The sequence below is a fragment of the Pristis pectinata genome, chromosome 6 (genome assembly GCF_009764475.1).
Source record: "Pristis pectinata isolate sPriPec2 chromosome 6, sPriPec2.1.pri, whole genome shotgun sequence".
NCBI classification, from domain to species: Eukaryota; Metazoa; Chordata; class Chondrichthyes; order Rhinopristiformes; family Pristidae; genus Pristis; species Pristis pectinata.
In genome coordinates, this window is record NC_067410.1 from 49,487,712 (window position 1) to 49,505,262 (window position 17,551).

At 39.5% G+C, this 17,551-nt stretch overlaps 1 protein-coding gene across 3 annotated transcripts in view; it reads right to left on the bottom strand.

Moving 5' to 3' along the window:
- Positions 1-17,551, bottom strand: part of dock3 (dedicator of cytokinesis 3) — an 822,502-nt gene that overhangs the window by 253,827 nt on the left and 551,124 nt on the right. For all 3 annotated transcript variants that reach the window (XM_052017225.1, XM_052017226.1, XM_052017224.1), the window contains exons 13-14: positions 9,301-9,389; positions 5,228-5,353 (exon numbers count right to left, since the gene is read on the bottom strand). In XM_052017225.1, coding sequence (XP_051873185.1) covers positions 5,228-5,353; positions 9,301-9,389 — 215 coding nt within the window. The remainder of the gene's footprint in view (positions 1-5,227; positions 5,354-9,300; positions 9,390-17,551) is intronic.

Below are 17,551 nucleotides of genomic sequence, written 5' to 3' on the forward strand. Positions count from 1 at the left end.
CACCTCAGTGTTTACTCAGCAGTGACCACCCCACCGCATCTTCCTCGCCCCGAAAGGCACTCGACTCGTGGCTGTCCACACAAATACCTATTTCCTTCTACAGGTCAACAACAAAGTGAACTCCACTGCTTTGTTCCAAAGTATCTGCCACCCTGAAAAGTATCAGAGATGTGGCCGTCCACACAAATACCTGTTTCCCTCTACAGGTTAACGACAAAGTGGACTCCACCAGATTACTCCAAAAATCCATATGTGGATTATAGTGACAGAAACAATTATTGTTTCTCATCCATTGATAGAGAAACTAGCAGGCTGGTGTCTCTCTCTCTCTCTTCTCCCTCTCTCTGACTGACTACTCCAAAAACTTCATTACGTCCTTTATCTTCTGTTGACGTAAGCACGCCACACACACACACACACACACACACACACACACACACACACACACACACACACACACACACACACACACACACACACACACCACTATGCTCTATCTTAAAGGGACATTCACCAATAGTAACCTAGTCCATAACAGCATGACATAAAGTCATAAAAATTACTACAAGTTACAACAATAAATAAATAGTGCAAAAGTGCTGACATCCAGCTTTTCATAACTATTTTTTTCAGTATTTAGGAACAACATTGTTTGATGGATAACCAACATTCTGATGGATGAAAGGAGATGTGACAATTGGTTAATAGAGCTTGAAAATGGCTTGGGAAAAATGCATGAGCAGAAAAATCTGAAGATTAAGTGGCAAGCCTTCCCATAAAATCTCCTCACCAGATGGAGATCAGAGCGTATTTTGCTTCTTGGTTTGCTGACAGACCTCAGCTTGGACTCTCTGGTAGTCTTCACTTTGCACCTGATTGCGCCAGCCTTGATGAGGCTCTCAAAACTCAGTGGCTAGAGGCAGGCCTACCCCAATTATCAGTGAAAGTGATGAGTTGCTTGAGACCTCATGTAAGTTTGTCATTGTATCTGTGTTTTGGTCTTCCCGATGTTGTGGCGAGGTGGTGACTCATTGTTCATAGTTGGTTGTTGAATATAACGTCCGACAGAACTTGTTAAACTGCAATTTCTACCATGATGTGGACAAGACCTATAGGTACATGGAAAACATGAGGAGGTTCCCCTCCAAGTCTCACGCCATCCTGACTTGGAAACATATCTCCATTCATACACCATCAATGAGTCTAACTCCTTGAATTTCCTACTCAACAGTAATGTGGGTATGCCTTGACAATAATGATAGGAGATGGGGGCTCATCACCACCTTCTTAATGACAATGAGGGATTGGCAATAAATGCTGTCCTTGTCGGGGACATCCACATCCCAAACAATAAAAAATCTTAAGACGTGCTTCACGTGTTCCAGCCATCAAACTCTATGTAGGTTCATTGCAATCTGCATAGACTTTAGGCTGATTCCAATTGACTGAAGGGATTTTTTCTAAGACATCAATGGTGGAAGCTGTTCATTCTGTGCTCCTGCTTACAATATGTGACCTGTTGTTCACGGTTGTGAGGAAGAGTAATGGATCTATGCCTGGCAAATAAATGTGTTCAGGGTAAGTGGATTGTTGTTCTATACCTTTGAACTATGTTTGTCAAAGATGACAGAGGGTTTAATAATTTCCACAACAACTTGAGAGTTGAGCCAAGAGAACAAGACTGTCTCACCTTGTCCAAGAATTTATTATTGATGTAGATCTTGGATGACATTTTTTTTATCCTGACTGTTCAGCTGACTTTGTTGCATGCATTAGAGAATTTGTTTACCATGAATCATGAGTCATCAGGTGAGGTGGAGATGAATAGAATGGCATCTGTGATGGGCAGATCTGACATAATCAGCTAGAGGCATATGTTTTGTCCTGCAATTCCCTGACATCCTTAATTCAATCAGTAAATTAGAATGAACGCTTTGAAATACATACTGGAGAAGAAGATAGTAGATGTCGAAGCTAGTAAGTGCTGAGACACAACCTTGCTTCATACGACTATTAATGAATTCAGATAATGTTTCAATCATATATTGGATTGTTGCCTTAATTCCTTCATGAAACTCCTTGAATAGGTAGTGCAACTTTTGTGGATAGGCAGCTTTCATCAGGATCCTGTAGATGCTATTTCTTGAACACTTATTCTTCTGAGTAATTACAATGACATTGAACATACTGCCAGCTAAGACTATGCATTTTACTTAGATAGACTTACATTTGATATACATCGAGAGCATTCTTGAAACAATTATCTTATTTTTTGTGGCTGCAAGACCAGTCCACAAAAAAAATCTTTTCCAATACACAAACTGTAATGATCTCTTTTTAAAACTGTAGTTACAGGCACTTAGATTTATTTTTCTATCTGACCTCCATGTCTGGCTTTCCTGTGTTTGTACTACTGTAGCCAACAGTAAGTCAGCAACTAATTTTTCTGCATGAAAGAGTTAGGACATGGAAAAAAATAGACCAGTCAGAATGAAGGAATGGAAGCACTGCACGGGAGAAATTGATCACTTGTGATATGTAAATAACCCATAAAGTTTGACCCTGTGCAAATTAAGAACACAATTTCATATTTGCACTTCATTATGATGATTGTTGGGTGTTGCCAAATATATAATTTATTGTATGAACGTGTGATATTATTTCAATAATTGTTAACACCAGCTGAAACTAACTAATGACTGCATTTCTTAAAGTGTAGCTGCTCATTACCTCCAATTATTGTTGGAAATCACTTGTATGTTTTGAGAAGTTAAGAGTAAATCATGTCAGAGTGCGGAATAGTGCAGGCACCTCAGTTTTCTGATATGGTACTGAAAGTCTTATTCCACACAGTGGGGAGGAACAGACAGGTTTTTTATGCACAGCTGCAGGAAGCCATCTTGGACAGTGCCATAGCAGCTGTGCTGCTGTAGGCAAGGGCTATAGCTGCTTATTCACAAGAGCATTGCAGGCACCTCTTTGGTATGAGCAGGAGAATGCCTTCAGACCGTTCAAGCATCAGAAATGTGTTTCATAATTTTAATTGTGGGGTTTACCATATTGTAGTTGCCTCTGTAGATCTCAATGTAGCTCTGGTTCCTGGAGCCCTGACTTGAATCAGGAACCAGACATCAATGTATGACCCTTGTTTCCCAAGATCTGTTGTTGGAGCATGAAAATGGTGAGCACAGTGGACTAAGACAGATAGGAAAAGTTTCCTGGGCCATAAAATTTTGGGCCTCCTCTTAACTCCTAATCCTGGAGGAAGCCCAACTTAAATGCACAGAAAAGTCTTTGTGACACCTCAGATGTCCCATTTTACAAACATCATGCCCTCCCAATCCTCAACAGACCTAGAAGAAATTGAATGTCTCTTTAAGCAATAAATGACAAGAGGGGCATGGGAGATGCTGCTCTTCCTGATGGTTACCTGAACGTGAGTCCATGCTGAGTTTGCTGAATGGATGCAGTTTCAAGCATCAAGCAACATTACACAAGGATCAATGGCACCAACTGCCTATTCTGTGTACTTTCAGCATATTTGCACAATGCACAAAGTAGTATGTTATTCAATTTGAGAAGTAGTTTAAGTTGCTCTATAAATGCTTGCTTGAGATTTGCAAATGAAACTCAAATCAGCACCTTGCAGCACCAACAAAAGAAAGTGCGACATAGCCCAATTTCACAGCAATAAAACTGTTAAACTTTATTTTATCAAAGGAGGCAACTGAAAGGGAAGTATAAATAATGGCCACAAAGATGCAAAAAGTTCAATATATTCACTGATGCTCATGACATCGATGCTATGCTATAACCTTGTGTACCTCTAATGAAAAGAAATGTTAAATTTGATAGCAGCTAAAAAATCTAGACTCAAAAACATCCAATTTCAAGAAATATTTCTCCTTGATATGCAAAATAACCAAATAAAATTCAGCACGCCATTCATGCATAATATATCAATGTACATTGCTGGCTTGTCCCACTTAACACAGCACCAGTACTATGTAGCAACTGAACAACAGATTCCCTATGTTCAGTTGAGGAGAAAAGGAGGCAATAAATGTAATAGAAACAAAATGGTGGAAATACTTAGCAGGTTAGGGAGCATTTGTGGAGAGAGAAACAGAACTTACGTTTCAGGTCAGCTACAATATTTTGCTTTCGGTTAATCTTATGGCCGATTGCTCACAGAATTCTATGGGCATAAAGATTAAACTGTTGCATGGGTTGGTCACACACATTGGCAAGGACTGTTCACTGCAACTCTTTCTTTATAAATAAGCAGCAAGAAAGTAAATGAAGTGTTTCATAAAGTCAAGCATAAGTCTCCATTCCTGCAGAAAATGTATTCAATGGTTTTCATAGGATAACCAAGGGAATTCAATTTTCATGACATTAGCATCTATTAATTTCTTTCAACAGGAATACCATCTATTTTAAATGAATTACATACTGAAATTACCTTAATTCTATTAATATTCATTATGTTCAGGTATGAAAAAATGAATCCATTTCTCATACTTATTTTTATGGTTGGGTATGACTGGTTACCTACATCCTTGAGAGGATTAACTCAGTAGGTACAAAACTGGAATGAAACAAATGAGTCAGGGTCATCAGCCTGAATTATGAAATTTGCTTCTCTCACCACAATGAAATACCACTGACCTGCTGAATATTTACAGCACTCCTTTTTTTAAATGAACTTGAATCATTGTTCATTTAACCATTCATTGTCGCATTAAATTTAAATAAAAATAATTTCTGGGTTTTGGTCTCTGCTATCTTCTCTGTGAATTTATATCATATCAACCACTCTGATATGAAGAATTTCCTGCCAGCATAGTTTTAAATTTATATTGCCATATCCAACCCTTTTCCTCTAGTCTAGTTTTACTATTTAACATAATATTTTACATATTCATGAGATTCCTTTCAAATCTCTCTGTTCATTCTTTATAACTCCAAACCTTGCCACCAGAGATGCACTTTGTAGCTCTTTCCATAATAATCAAACATATGAAAATATGCCTTTGGATGGAAATTTATCAATGTGATTTGGTGCACACTCTTTTGTAATTCCTACGCACATATGAGACGTCCTTACACCAATGGCTAGTATAAAATTATGTGTACTTTATTTCTCATTGATTTCTTATAAAACGAAGCACTGAGCTCCAATTTTGTGATCACTTTCCCACAGTGCCTACATGTCAAAGCCTACCTGGCATGATGACGTCAGGGAAGCCTAGTTTGCGGGTGATGGCCACTCCCCGGTTAAAGATTATAGGATTCTCTCTGCGAATGTGATCCATATCACCGCGAAGCAGCTGGAGAGAAATGATCATTCCTGTAAAATGAGAGACCACATATTCATCCATCAGCTGAAATGAGGTCAACCTTCACTTACACTTATTTTTCTGGATCTGACAATGTGAATTCGTTTTATCACCTTGCTAGAAGCTGGCTAAATCTCAAAACAGTTTATTCAAAATGTGTAAAAGTTTAACCTTCTGTTTTTGCTTACACAGCATAGTACATTGTAAACAAAATTGCCGGACATGTTACAGGATGGGGCTTCCATCTGCTTGAATTACACAGTGCTCACCTTTTACTTCAGCTTTCTTTAGTCATTTAATGGAAAATAGTTGAAGAAACAGAGTACCTACAGCAATCTGAAGGTGCAGGATGCTTGAAAGAATTAAATACATCTTTGGCTTCAAAGATTATGAGCAACCTACTGAAATGGCTGTCTTCATTGACAACCATTCCAACAATCTAATTCACTATAAGGCAAATTTTTTTTACGTTTCAAGTAAACACCACCAAGCAACAATAGATAACATGTTATCTATTTTAACATGAAGGTGTGGTAGACAGTGGGGAAGACAGTAACAAACTCCAAGAGGACAGAGAGAGGCTGGCAAAATGGGCAGACAAGTGTCAGAGGAAATTCAATTCAGAGCAATATATTGATGCAGTTTGGCAGAAATGAGGAGGAAAGATAATACAGGCAAATGGCTATATTGCTTCTATTTCTTATATTCTAAAGACATAGCTGCAGACTGAGTCTATAGAAGGCATACAATGGCAAAGATTAACAGGAAGCCAGAGGATCGGGAAGCCTTTAAAAGCCAAAAGAAGACAACTAAAAAAGCTGTAAGTGAGGAGACAATGAAGTACAAGGGTAAACTAGCCAATAATATACAAAAAAGTTCCAGAAGTTTTTTTATAGATATATTAAGGGCAAGAGAAAGGCAAGAGTGGACATGGGACCACTTAAAAATGATGCTGGAGAAGTAATAATGGGGAATGGGGAAATGGCAGAGGAGTTCAGTACTTTGTGTCAGTCTTCACCGTGGAAGACACAAGTAACATGCCAGAGATTCAAGAGAGTCTAGGGGCAGAGGTGAGTGTAGTGGCCATTATTAAGGAGAAGGTGCTGGGGAAACTGAAAGGCCTGAAGGCAGATAAGTCACCTGGACCAGATGGACAACACCTCTGAAAGAGGAAGCTTGAAGAGATTGTCGAGGCATTAGCAGTAATCTTTCAAGAATCACTGGAGTCAGGGAGGGTCCCAGAGGACTGGAAAATCACAAATGTGATACTGCTGTTTAAGAAGGGATGGAGGCAGAAGGCAGGAAATTATAGGCTGGTTAGCTTGGCCTCAGTGGTTGGTAAGAGTCCATTATTAAGGATGAAATTTAGGAGTACTTGGAAGTATATGATAAAATAGGACAAAGTCAGTATGCTTTCATTAAGGGGAGATCTTGCCTGACAAATCTGCTGGAATTTTTTGTGGAGGTAACAAGCAGGCTAGACAAAGGAGAGTCAGTGGATGCTATTGCTTGAATTTTCAGAAGGCCTTTGACAAGGTGCCCCACACAAGGCTGCTAAACATGATAAGAGCCCATGGTGCTAGAGGTTGGCTGACTGACAGAAGTCAAGAGAGTGGGGATAAAGGGGTACGTTCTCCCCGTGTCTGTGTGGGTTTCCTCTGGGTGCTCGGGTTTCCTCCCACATTCCAAAGACGTACGGGTTAGGAAGTTATGGGCATGCTATGTTGGCGCCGGAAGCATGGCGAGACTTGTGGGCTGCCCCCCAAAATCACTACGCAAAAGATGTATTTCACTGTGTGTTTCGATGTACATGTGACTAATAAAGATCTTATCTTTATCTTTTAGGATGGCTGCTGTTGACTAGTGGAGTTCCACAGGGGTCAATGGTGGGACCATAACTTTTCACTTTATACATTAATAATCTGGATGAAGGAACTGATGGCATTGTGACCTAGTTTGCAGATAGGTAGAGGGACAGGTAGTATTCCAGACACAGCGAGTCTGCAGAAGGACTGGGACAGATTGGGAGAGTGGGCAAAGAGTGGCAGATGGAATACAGCGTAGGGAAGTGTAGAGCTATGCACCTTGGTAGGAAGAATAAAGATGTAGACTATTTTCTGAATGGGGAGAAAATTCAAAAATCAAAGGTGCAAAGTGACTTGGGAGTCCTAGTTCAGGATTCCCAAAGGTTAACTTGCAGGTTGAGTTGGTAGTAAAGAAGGCAAATGCAAGATTAGCATTCATTTCAAAAGGATATATGAATACGTATCCTAGGATTTTATATCCTAGTGTTATTACAATGACAGACCTGTGCTCACCTGTATAGTACTAGGTCTAGAACTGAATATGGATAAGAATGAGCCCAAAAAGTCAGACTAGGCCTGACGTAATACAAGTGCATCTCATCCCGGAGTCCTGGTCTGGAGCCTGGCATCTAGTAAGCCCCAAATCCAGCATTGATTGGTTCCAGGGACCCAGAGAAGTTGAACCCCACCATGGTCAGATGGCCACATCCCCTGGTCTATGTTGTACATTGTAGGACTACCCAACAACACTGTGGGAGTACCTTCCCAAGGACTCAGCAGCTCAAGGTGGTGGTTCATCGCTGCCTTCTTAAGGGCAATTGGGATGGGCAATAAATGCTGGCTTTGTTATCAGAGTCCACATCCCAAAACAGAAATAGAATTCATACCACACAATGACCATCTCAAACAAGAACTTAGCTATTTTCCATTGACATTCAGGGCCATTATCATTGACATGCTTGGGAGAGGGAGAGAGCTTAGAGAGTGGGTCACCACTGATCACAAACATAAATGCACCAATCAACTATAAGAACACGAAGGCAAGTGACCAATGTTCTGACCTTTGAAAGTCTCAAAGTCTTTCTGCCGCCTGCACGGTACAAGTAAGGAGTATCATGGAATACTTACTTCTTGCCTAAATGAGTGCAGCTCCAAAACTCAACATCATTCCAGACAAAGATATCAGCTTTTTGTCACCAAATCCACCACCTTAAACATTCCATCACTCTCAGAGTTGACAGAATAGCTACAAAGTGTACTTTGCGGTCTCCCAAGGCTTCTTTAATATTATGTCCCAAACCCACGACTTCTATCACTTAAAAGATCAAGGCCAGTAGTTGCTTGAGAATAGCATCACTTCTACAAAATTATACATGATCCTCATTTGAAAATATTTTGCCATTTCTTAATCATTGCTGTATCAATATCCTGACTCCCCCAACCTAACAATACTGTATTGTGGAAGGGACTTCATCACACTGACTGCATTAGTTCATGATTATGACTTACTATAACTTCTCAAGAGCAATTAAGGATGAGCTATTAATAGTGGCCCTGCCAGCGATGTTCATCTCATGAATGAGTAAGTTTGTCTGGCAACTCTCTGAGCCCCTAATTGGTTCAAGATCAACCAATTTCAGATAGCTTGGAGGCAGATTCCCCATAACAAAAACAGTGCAGGATTTATTATGATTGTGCTCCAAGTGCAAATCTAGTCTAGATGTTGTGGTTACTCCTCATACAATGTGCTGTCCTACTTAACAATGGCTACCTATCCTTAAAATTATCTGTTCATCATTTCAATATTATCATTTCATTCCTTGACATGATTTATTAATTGAACTTGCTTGAACTAGTTAGTTCAATTAGTGGAAAGTGAAATGACAAGCAACTATATTAACAGTGGAATGAGCGCAACAATATCTTTCAAAATCAACAACTTGCAATAATTTGATAGGGTCATAGTGTTTGTTTGAACCATGTTTGTTATAGAGATGCTGCAGTCCAATTACAAATTATAATACAGAAATGAAATGAATTCAATGTGAAAGAATAGCACATCTACTATATACATAATTTTGAGGGCTTAGGTTTAGGACAAAAAATGGATGAAGCTATAAATTTGCCAACGGTGTGAACAAGATACAATTTACCATAATTCGTGCTGGCTGCAGTGTACTTGTTGCTGGATTTACGAATTATATTTTCATGGATTTGATACCATTCATTTTCATTATTGCATCTGTTCAAAGAAAACACAGGGAAAGTAAGGCATTAGAAATCTTTTCTCAGCCAGCAGAAGGCAGTCAAAGACTTGTTCAAAAACACAATACACCTTTTCACATAAGTATCAAAATAGCAATGTTCACAATAGAGCAAGATTTGCTTAACAGCAGTGAACTGAAGCTTGGCATCGGCTACTGTGCATATAGCCATAATGCTCCAGATGTGTGAAAGCTCATTGTTTTATAGCAGACTGAAACAAACTATTATTTACACACATAATGGGGTCAATGATAATAGTAAGTAATGACTAGTCAAAAATGTTCATCAGTTCCAAAAATGCATGTTTAATTATACCTCCAGAAAACAGGTTCTTAAAACAGATTTGCTCCCACTGAGAAAGTTAATAGTTACAACCTTCAAATTACTGGCAACAACTTGGAAAATTTCTGACAATGGAATTTAAGGTGGGAAGTGAACCTTAAATTACCCTCTGAAAGAGCTGGGTTACTTTTTGGTTTTCATTATGAATGGTGTATATACATGAATGTTAAAAAAATAAAGATGAGGGTTGGATCCACCCCTCATCTTCGATTAAAATTGTGCCAATACCTCCTTGCCTCTCAAACAATAATGGGCATTAAAAAAAGCAAAGGAACAATGCCTGTAGTTATAATGTTGATCACTGCATGAGAGTTCATGAAGTAATGCTCAAGGTAAAAACATTTTTGCATTCAATTAAATTTACAAATGAAACCTAACTTCTCTTTGGATATTATACTGTAACTAGATCCTTGACTTTCTAACCAAAAGACCACAAACAGTGAGGACAGGCAGCAATACCTCTGGCAGGATTATTCTCAACACTGGTGCCCCACAAGGCTGTGTCCTCAGCCCACTACTCTACTCCTTATACACTCATAGCTGTGTGGCCAGATTCTGTTCTAACTCCATCTACAGGTTTGCATATGATACCACCGTTGTAGGCCGTATCTCAAACAGTGATGAGTCGGAGTACAGGAAGGAGATAGAGAGCTTAGTGGAATGGTGTCATGACAACAACCTTTCCCTCAATGTCAACAAAAGAGCTGGTCATTGACTTCAGGAAAGGGGATGGTGTACATGCATCTGTCTGCATCAACAGTGCTGAGGTTGAAAGGGTTGAGAGCTTCAAGTTCCTGGGAGTGAACATCACCAACAGCCTGTCCTGGTCAAATCATGTAGATGCCACGGCCAAGAAAGCTCACCAGTGCCTCCACTTCCTCAGGAGGCTAAAGAAATTCGGTTTGTCCCCTTTGACACTCATCAACTTTTATCGATGCACCATAGAAAGCATCCTATCTGGATGTATCACGACTTGGTACAGCAACTGCTCTGCCCAGGACCGCAAGAAACTGCAGAGAGTGATGGACACAGCCCAGCGCATCACGGACACCAGCCTCCCCTCACTGGACTCTGTCTTTACCTCTCGCTGTCTTGGTGAAGCAGCCAGCATGATCAAAGACCCCACCCACTCGGGTCATTCTTTCTTCTCTCCTCTTCCATCGGGTAGAAGATACAGGAGCCTGAGGGCACGTACCACCAGACTTAAGGACAGCTTCTACCCACTGTGATAAGATTATTGAACGGCTCCCTTATACGATGAGATGGACTCTGACCTCACGATCTACCTTGTTGTGACCTTGCACCTTATTGCACTGCACTTTCTCTGTAGCTGTGACACTTTACTCTGTACTGTTATTGATTTTACCTGTACTACATCAATGCACTCTGTACTACCTCAATGCACTCTGTACTAACCCAATGTAACTGCACTGTGTAATGAATTGATCTGTATGATCAGTATGCAAGACAAGTTTTTCACTGTACCTTGGTATGAGTGACAATAATAAACCAATACCAATAATTCAAGCTGTCAATTCACCATAGCAACCTATTGCAGAGTTTCAGTTATTGTCAGAAGGCATCAGGACACTGAAAGTTATCTCAGTTGATAGGTTCATCAGAGGGGGAGAAACACATTCATTAAATGATCTATAGAAAAGGATCTACTGGCAGCCAATTATGTATTTGAATTCACAGAATCACAGTATGCTTTCAGTATGGAAGGAGTCCATTTGGCCATCAAATCTGTATTGACTCCATGTAAAAGCAATCCAGCTAATCCCACTGCCCCATCCCGCTCCCAAGGCACTACAAATTCTTACCTGATTTCTTTTGAATACTATAATTGAATTTGCCTCCATTACTAACCTGGCAGTGCATTCCAGACCACTTACTGTGTAAACAAAATTGTTCTTATGTCACCTTTGGTTCTTCTGTCAGTTAGCTTTATTCTACCTCTCCTAAGTTTTGACTTCTTCACCAAAGGGAACAGTTTTCCTTTACCTACCTGTCCTCATCCTCTTCCGTTCTAAGGAAAACTGCTTCAGTTTCTCCAGTCTATCTACATAACTAAAACCATTCTGGCAAATCTCTTCTGCACCTTCTCCAATGCTTCAACTGTGGCAGAACCAGTACTTTGCAAAGGTTCATCATGACTTCCTTGCTCTTGTATTCTAAGTCTTTATTTATAAAGCTGAGGGTTCTGTATTCATTTTAAATCACTTTCTCAACTTGTCCCGCTTCTTTCAACATATATGCCCAGATCTCTCTGCTCTTGTCTTCCCTTGAGAAGTGCACCTTCTACTTTATATTCTCTTCTTCTTATTCTCACTAAAATATAACAATTTACATTTTGCAGCAGTAAATTTCATCTGCCACCTACCTGTCTACCAAACTATCTTTACTATCCTCCTCAGAGTCCACTACACCTCCAAGTATTGCGTCATCAGCAAATTTGGTGAGTCCCCTGCACACCCAAGTCCAAATCATTAATATATTAAGAAAAGCAGTGTCCTAGTACCAATAATGGGAAACTCTATTGTACACTTCCTTCCAGGGTGAAGAACTGCAATTCATTACTACTCTGTTTTCTATTATCTACTTAATGTTCTATCCATGCTGGCTCTTACTGAATGGCCTTCAATCTTGATGACAAGAAACCTCTAATAGAAATTCAATTATACCACAACACCCACAATTTGGATAGTTGAAGTCCTCCATTGAAGGCTGTTCAGTAAAAGGGCCAGCATGATTCAGAATTCACTGAGCAACAAACATGCACAATATAGCTCTTCTGACATGTTTTAACATAATTTATAGTAAAGAATAGTGTTCCGCAAAACAAATTTTGATAAAAATCTATTAAGCAACTAATATATCCCATCCAATTACCTTGTATTTTTAATACTATTTTAACTCATTTTTCATTGAAGGTGCACATTCTTCCACAGTACAGTCTGCCTCCAAAATACATCATTCAAGTCCACGGTTTTAAGCCCAGCCCCAATGAGAGTAAAGAATGGGGGTGGACTCATCAGGGACATAGAGGCAGTCAATGCCTGCTGGAAGGAACACTTCAAAAATCTCTTCAACCGTGACCCTGTCCTTGACTCCATTGCACAGTAACCTACTTGGGCCAGCCTTGCTGCTACTCCAAACTGACAAGAAGTCGAGAAGGCCACATCCTACTCAAAAATAATGAAGCCTTGGGAGTAGTTGGTATACTGGCTGAAATCTTAAAACTTGGCAGAGAAGAACTTTATAGAAAATTACAATCTCATGGTGACATTTAGAAATAGAAGGATATATCAGAGATGTCATATTCAAGTATGGAGACAATTCAGATAGCGGGGTGTCTCTGCTGCTTGCCATTGGGCAAGTCAGCATCAGGAACTTCTAGTGGCCCAAGAGCAGCTCCTGAATTATAGTGTAGATTCCATTAATCTAGCGTGGTAGTGGATATGATTTTCACGGTGTGGCAACTTAAAAGAAATGGAGAAAACAGCACCAGCCACTATACATAGCCTTCAATGGAGCCTTTGACTGTATCAATTGGGAGGAACAGGGACACTCTCCTCAAATTTGGATGCACATAGAATTTTGTCTCCATCCTCCGCTTACTTTATGATGCCATGTGAGTTGTGTTACTAACCAATGGGTCTACAACAGACACAATATCAGTGAAGACTGGTATCAAACAAGGCTTTGTCAAAACCCCAACACTTTTCTCTTCATTTTGTGCAGCAACAATGTACCTCACCTCCAGCAAACTTCCCTTGGGAGTGGAGCTAATATTCAGAACTAATGGGAAATTATAAAACCTACAGCATCTAGATTCCAGAACCAAGGTTACCCAACCTCAGTAGTCAAGATGCTGTATGTAGAAGGTGCTTCTGTTTGCTCTGAAGTTGAGTTCCAAGCTACCATTGACTCATTCACTGAAGTATTAATGGTCCTTACACTCAACATCCGCCAGACCGAGGTCCTTTACCAACCTGCCCCCACTGCACCACACTACCCTCTGACAATAAAGGTTCATGGTGAGATCCTGGAAAATGTGGACCACTTCACATATCTCAGGAACCACCACTTGGTAAAAGCAGACATCAGTGATGAAATTCACCATTGCCTCAATGAACACCTTTAAATGGATGAGCATTCCTCATTAGCAAGTCTTATGATCAAGCACGGTCTTGACTATAACAAGACCATGTTTATAGTCTTGTTAGTTAATATTAATTCCACTATGCAATTATGGATTTGTTTCTACCATAGTGATTCTGATTTTGTTGCCTTCTTCTGCAGTTAGTTTAACGTAAAACATAAATATTTTGATACTTGAATAATATTTATTTGGTTAACTTGCCACTATCCATTAATTTTTCACAGGCTGAATTGGTGTTCTTACAATTAAGCTGTGCATCACCAGATGCCAGAATATTCATGCCAGAGTTAGTAATAAGCCTGTTTTGAAAAAAAACACAAATGTATGGAAATAATGAAGGATTCTTACTATGTTCGGAATTCAAATACAAAGATATTATGACAGACAGATAAGCACTGAAGGTTATGAGATCAATTATTTTGGTTTAGATTTAACAAGTATCTTGTGTTACATGCATTATATGAAAATCCAAGTCTCTCATGTGGTCAATTTTGATAATTTTCCAGACAGTACCCTGTGTTAGTAATTGTACTGTCACAGTGTTAATACAATTCACTCATACAGCTGGGCTCAGTAATGTTTTTCAGCCAGTTGCCTACATTAAGGTCTGACATAAATTACAGCTGTCTAGAATTTGTGAGCTTAGTAATTTTTCTCAGCCTGATCCCTACAGCAATATATACCACTTAAGAGTGAGAATAACCAAAACAGAAAAAATGTAACAACATTAAATATTCATTACATTTTTCACTTTTTTTTCCCTGAAGATGAGAGCTCTATTTTAAAGAACATGTCAATATTGTTCAATTGATAACACACTCAATTTGGAGTTAGAAGCCCAGAAGTTCCAGTTTATTATCTAGATAGATACATGATTATAATACAGAGTTGATGTTGAATTTTCAGAGATTCTGTTTTTCACATGAATCATTAAAACAAGCCACTGCCTTCCTGTTTTAAATGAACATTGAAAGGTTTCATAGCATCTCTTAGAAATCAAAAAGCAATATTTTTTCAAAGAAAGGCTGTGGCTTTCCTCCATAAGCAAAGCCACACCCTTCTCTTGAAAAAATACTGAAATTATAATTCACTTTATTTAAGATATGAAACATAATTCTCACATTTTTTACCCACAAAGGATGAAATTGACCTGGATTTCACCCACCACACAAGCTCAATACTTGCAGTCCCTGCCTGCAGTACCTACAGGATGCAGGACCTTAAGTAAACTAGCCACCTGACCTGTGGTCAACATTTGGCAAAGCATGGCTGGATATCAGCAGTAAGAAGGTCTCAGATAGTATAGTGCTGAGATCCCATTCTCAGAATGCCCTGATCACCTTTGACAGGAATCAAGATGGGGGTAGAGCCTTGCCTTCTATCAAAGTTGTCAAAGCTTTATGAAATTTAAATGTCTGATGCCTTAACTAATTCAAAAATAAATACAATTAGTTCAAAACATTAAACACAAAGAAACAAATAAAAACAGTAAAGTAAAATAATTGATAAAAAATGGATAATGAACATAGCTTATATTTTCCCATCTAACCTACAGGGTCAGAATATCCATTCAAATCAATGGGGTTGCCATTCCAATATGCAGGTCCAGCTGTTGTATGATCAGAGAGGCAGATTCTCTGACAGATCCAGGATTTACTTAGTGGCACGACAGAGTTTTTTGAGGAGGTAATGAAGGTGATTGATGAAGGCAGGGCAGTGGATGTTTTGACAAAAGCATTTGACAAGGTCCCTTATGGTAGGCTGGTCAAGAAGATTAAATCACATGTGATCCATGTTGACTTGGTAAATTGGATACAAAATTGGCTTGGTCATAGAAGACAGAGGGTAGTGGTGGAAGCAGATAGGATTTGTTAGACTGGCATCATGGTCAGTGCAGACATGGTGGATGAAGGGCCAGTTCTTGTGCCGTACTGATCTATGTTCTATGAATGCTGATGGTTTAGCTCCAATCAGCATCATTCATTTCATAATATCAGTAAAGGAATGTTTGGGGCCCTGGATGGTGGAAGCAGCAAAGATAAAAGAACAGGTGTTGTATCTCCAACAGCTGCATGATAACACACTGTGAGGCAGTGGTTATTAACAGAGATGGAAAAATGAACTAGAAGTCACAAACGGTATAGTCCTTTCAGGAATTGGAGGAGGAGGGGATGATTTGTAAGGTGGTGGCATCACATTGGTGGAAATGATGAGGATGATATCTGTTGAATGTGGAGACTCGTGGGTAGAAGTGGGAAACAAAGAGAACTATATCCTTGCTCTGTGGGAGGAGAATGAATGAGAGCAGAATGGAACAGATTTCATTGAGGGCCTTGTCTACTATGGTGAAGGAGAATCCTGGTTAAACAGAAAGCAATATCTCAAAAGACCTGGTATGAAAAATATCACCAGCAGAACAGAAGTGATGGAGATAGAGAGCCACCACAGAAAGCAGAGTGGGAGGAGCTGTAGTCAAAGTGGCTGTGGGAAGTTTTCTGATACATTGATGACTGTATTGGTGCTGCTTTCTGCCCTCATGTAGAACTCAAACACTTTATAACCTCTGCTGCCAATTTCCACCTGGCTCTTACTTTCACATGCTTCATTTCTGATGTTTTCCCTCTTTTTCTCAATTTCTTTATTTGCACTTTCGGCAATAGTTTTGTGACCAATATCCATTACAAGCCCCCAGATTCCCACAGCTACATTAAGTACTATTCCTCCCATTCAGCTCCCTATAAGAATTCTATTCTTCCAGTTTCTCCAGCTCCATTCATGTTCTCACGATGACATTCCACTTTAGTTCTTCCAAAGTGTCTTCCTTTATCCATAATCGTGATTTAATCTTCACCAGAGTCAGCAGAGTTCCTAAACATTTCTGTTCTACTTTCCACACTTCTGCCCTCTCCCAATTCCTCCTCTTATGGCACCTTCCCATCTAACCACAGGAGATACAACCCTGCTCTTTTACCTAATCCCTTTGCATCATATAGGGACACAAACATTTTTTTTCCTGGTGAGGCATCACTTCCCTTGTACTTTTTTCAATTAGCTGCATTGAATTCAGTGCCCACAGTGTGGTTTTCTCAACAGTTGATAAACCTAATGTAGATTTGGTGAATGCTTTGCAGAAAACCTCTGCTCTGTCTGTAAAGGTGACACTGAGCTTCCAGTCACTGTAATTTTCTATTCTACTTCCACTCTGGTCTCTCTGTCATTGGCTTCTGACACTGTTTTAATACAGTAATGTAAACTGAGGAACAGCATCTTATCTTCTGATTAAGCATGTTGTAGCCCCCAAGACTCAACAATCTATCCACCAATTTCAGATAATCAGCTTTTGCAGTTTTGGTGAGAACTGCTCAGTTCTGATGAGAGATCATTAACTTGTGAGCTTGTAAACATTCACTGAAAACACTCACCACCAGGCTCAAGGACAGCTTGCATCTCACTGTTATAACTCTTGAATGGACCTCATGTACGATAAAGATGAACTCTTGACCTCACAATCCACTTTGACTTGGCCCTTGTATCTTATTGTCTACATCCATTGCACTTTTTCTGTAACTGTAATATTACATTCTGCATTCTGTTATTGCTTTTTCCTTTGTACTACCCTGGATGTGCTTATG